The 1875-nt window shown below is 44.0% G+C and overlaps 1 protein-coding gene across 1 annotated transcript; it reads right to left on the bottom strand.

The window, feature by feature from the left end:
* Positions 1-294: 294 nt before the first annotated feature.
* Positions 295-1533, bottom strand: LOC101608894 (28S ribosomal protein S9, mitochondrial-like). Its single transcript, XM_012949370.2, has one exon. It carries the CDS (start codon positions 1528-1530, stop codon positions 358-360), a length of 1173 nt encoding a protein of 390 aa, XP_012804824.2. The 5' UTR covers positions 1531-1533; the 3' UTR covers positions 295-357.
* Between the last annotated feature and the right edge of the window lie 342 nt (positions 1534-1875).

The raw sequence follows: 1875 nt of genomic DNA, 5'->3' as shown, positions 1-1875 counted from the left end.
GACTGGTTCTAACTCTAACTTCCTGTGCGGAAGTAGCAGGCCAGAGGCCATTTGACCCCTGCTGAGTCATAGCTGGCTGGAGGCAGTTTGCCAAATTTTAGCTAGGCTCAGGGAGTTCCACTAGGCCTCACATCCGGGCCTCTCAAGGCCCAACAAGTTTTGTAAATTATGCTTCCAAAAATTCAATTTTGAAAGTTTAAAACGATAAGGAAGCAGAAACTTTTTTTATTCAACCACTTATTTAACATGTAAGAATAAATCATTTCATAACTTGTGAAAAATTTTAACTGATGCCTCGCATTGGTCATGATGCCACGTGGCCAGCACATACACAGCTGCTCCTGGCCTCTTCGAAGCTCAGCGCTTCTTCCAGGTGAACTTTCTTCTGGCACCCTCCTGGCCTGGCTTTTTCCGTTCTCTGACACGTGGATCAGACGTAAGTAGTCCAGCTTGTCTCATCCATTCAACCTCATCCTCGGTGATGAAGCTGCACAAAGCCTTGGCCATGGCCAATCGTATGGCTCCTGCCTGCGCCGATCTCCCGCCCCCGGAGACTGTGCAGATTACATCATGCTTTCCCAGCCGGTCAAGGTAGTGAAACGGGAACATTAACTGTTCTCTGTCCTGTGTGATGGGGAAGTACTGCAGATAATCAATTCCATTCACTCTGATCTTCCCACTTCCACGTTCGTAGACAACTGCTTCTGCTCTTGCGCTTTTCCTTCTGCCTTCACTTGTGCTGAAGGCCATTCCCTGCTCATCATACTGCAAAGGTTCAATCAGCTGCTTTTGTGATTGAATAGTAACACTTCTGCGGAACCTCTGTATGAATTCTTCTTCAGCAGGACCATACTGCAATGTCAGTAACTTTTCTAGCAGCCAAATGAACTGCATATAATCTTGATCTGACAATTTTTCCACTAACATTTCTTCTAGTTCCTCCTTAATCAGCCATCTGCTGCCAATCGGGTTCATAGATTCAGTTTTCTGTGGAAATGGATCATTGTGTTTTTCTAATTGTAGCAGCTTTCCATATGTATCATGCATTAATGAATAATATGATTGCCTGCCAGTATAGAAAAGAAAATGAAATGGACGGCCATCTTCTCCCCTCTGGATCGCTCTTTGTTTTGGAAAAATCTGTTCAGGATGCTTCATAATTGGCCTGGCTCGTTTCTCAAACAAACCACTTGGGAAAAGGTAAGCAATAGCTCTATCAATATCCTCTTGGGTAAAAGTTTCTGGATCTTCTCCCATCATGTTGGCTAAATGTCTCTTCCCTATGTTGAACTCTTCAATCTGCTTTTTAATAAAATCCTCCGTGTACGAGTCACGTCCTGAGGCTGAAACATTTTTCTTTGTTGTTACAACTGTGGTATGTATTAGCCTTAATATCTGGGACTCGGGAGCGGTCTGCGCGTCTACCGGCAATGTTTGCCAGTACCCCTGCCTCTGCGCAAAGTTAACCCTAAGCCCGAGAAAGAGCCGGTAGGAAAGCCCTCGGCAGCAAGACACACAGGGAGCCGCCATGTTGGCCGCTTTGTGAGACATTTCACATTCGAACTACTACTAATGCCACTCCTAAAGACAACTGGAGAAATGGTTTCCCTTTATAAAGAGACCCAGAAGTGTTTGTTTGCCCAACAGGACTTCAGAAATAATAATGATATCCATAGCATCTCACCTTGCCTTTCTTATTTTATTTTATTTATTTGAGAGAGAGAGGGAGGTAATGGGCACATGTATTAGTCAGGGTTCTCTAGAGGAACAGAACTGCTAGAATGAATTATTTTTAAAGAGGAATTTATTGGATTAGCTTACAGTAGTCCAATAGCAATTGCATGCCCAAGAATCAAGGAACCTGGTAGCTGCTCA

The sequence above is a fragment of the Jaculus jaculus genome, chromosome 10 (assembly GCF_020740685.1).
Source record: "Jaculus jaculus isolate mJacJac1 chromosome 10, mJacJac1.mat.Y.cur, whole genome shotgun sequence".
Classification (NCBI taxonomy): Eukaryota; Metazoa; Chordata; class Mammalia; order Rodentia; family Dipodidae; genus Jaculus; species Jaculus jaculus.
This window is presented reverse-complemented; position numbering and strand designations above follow the sequence as displayed.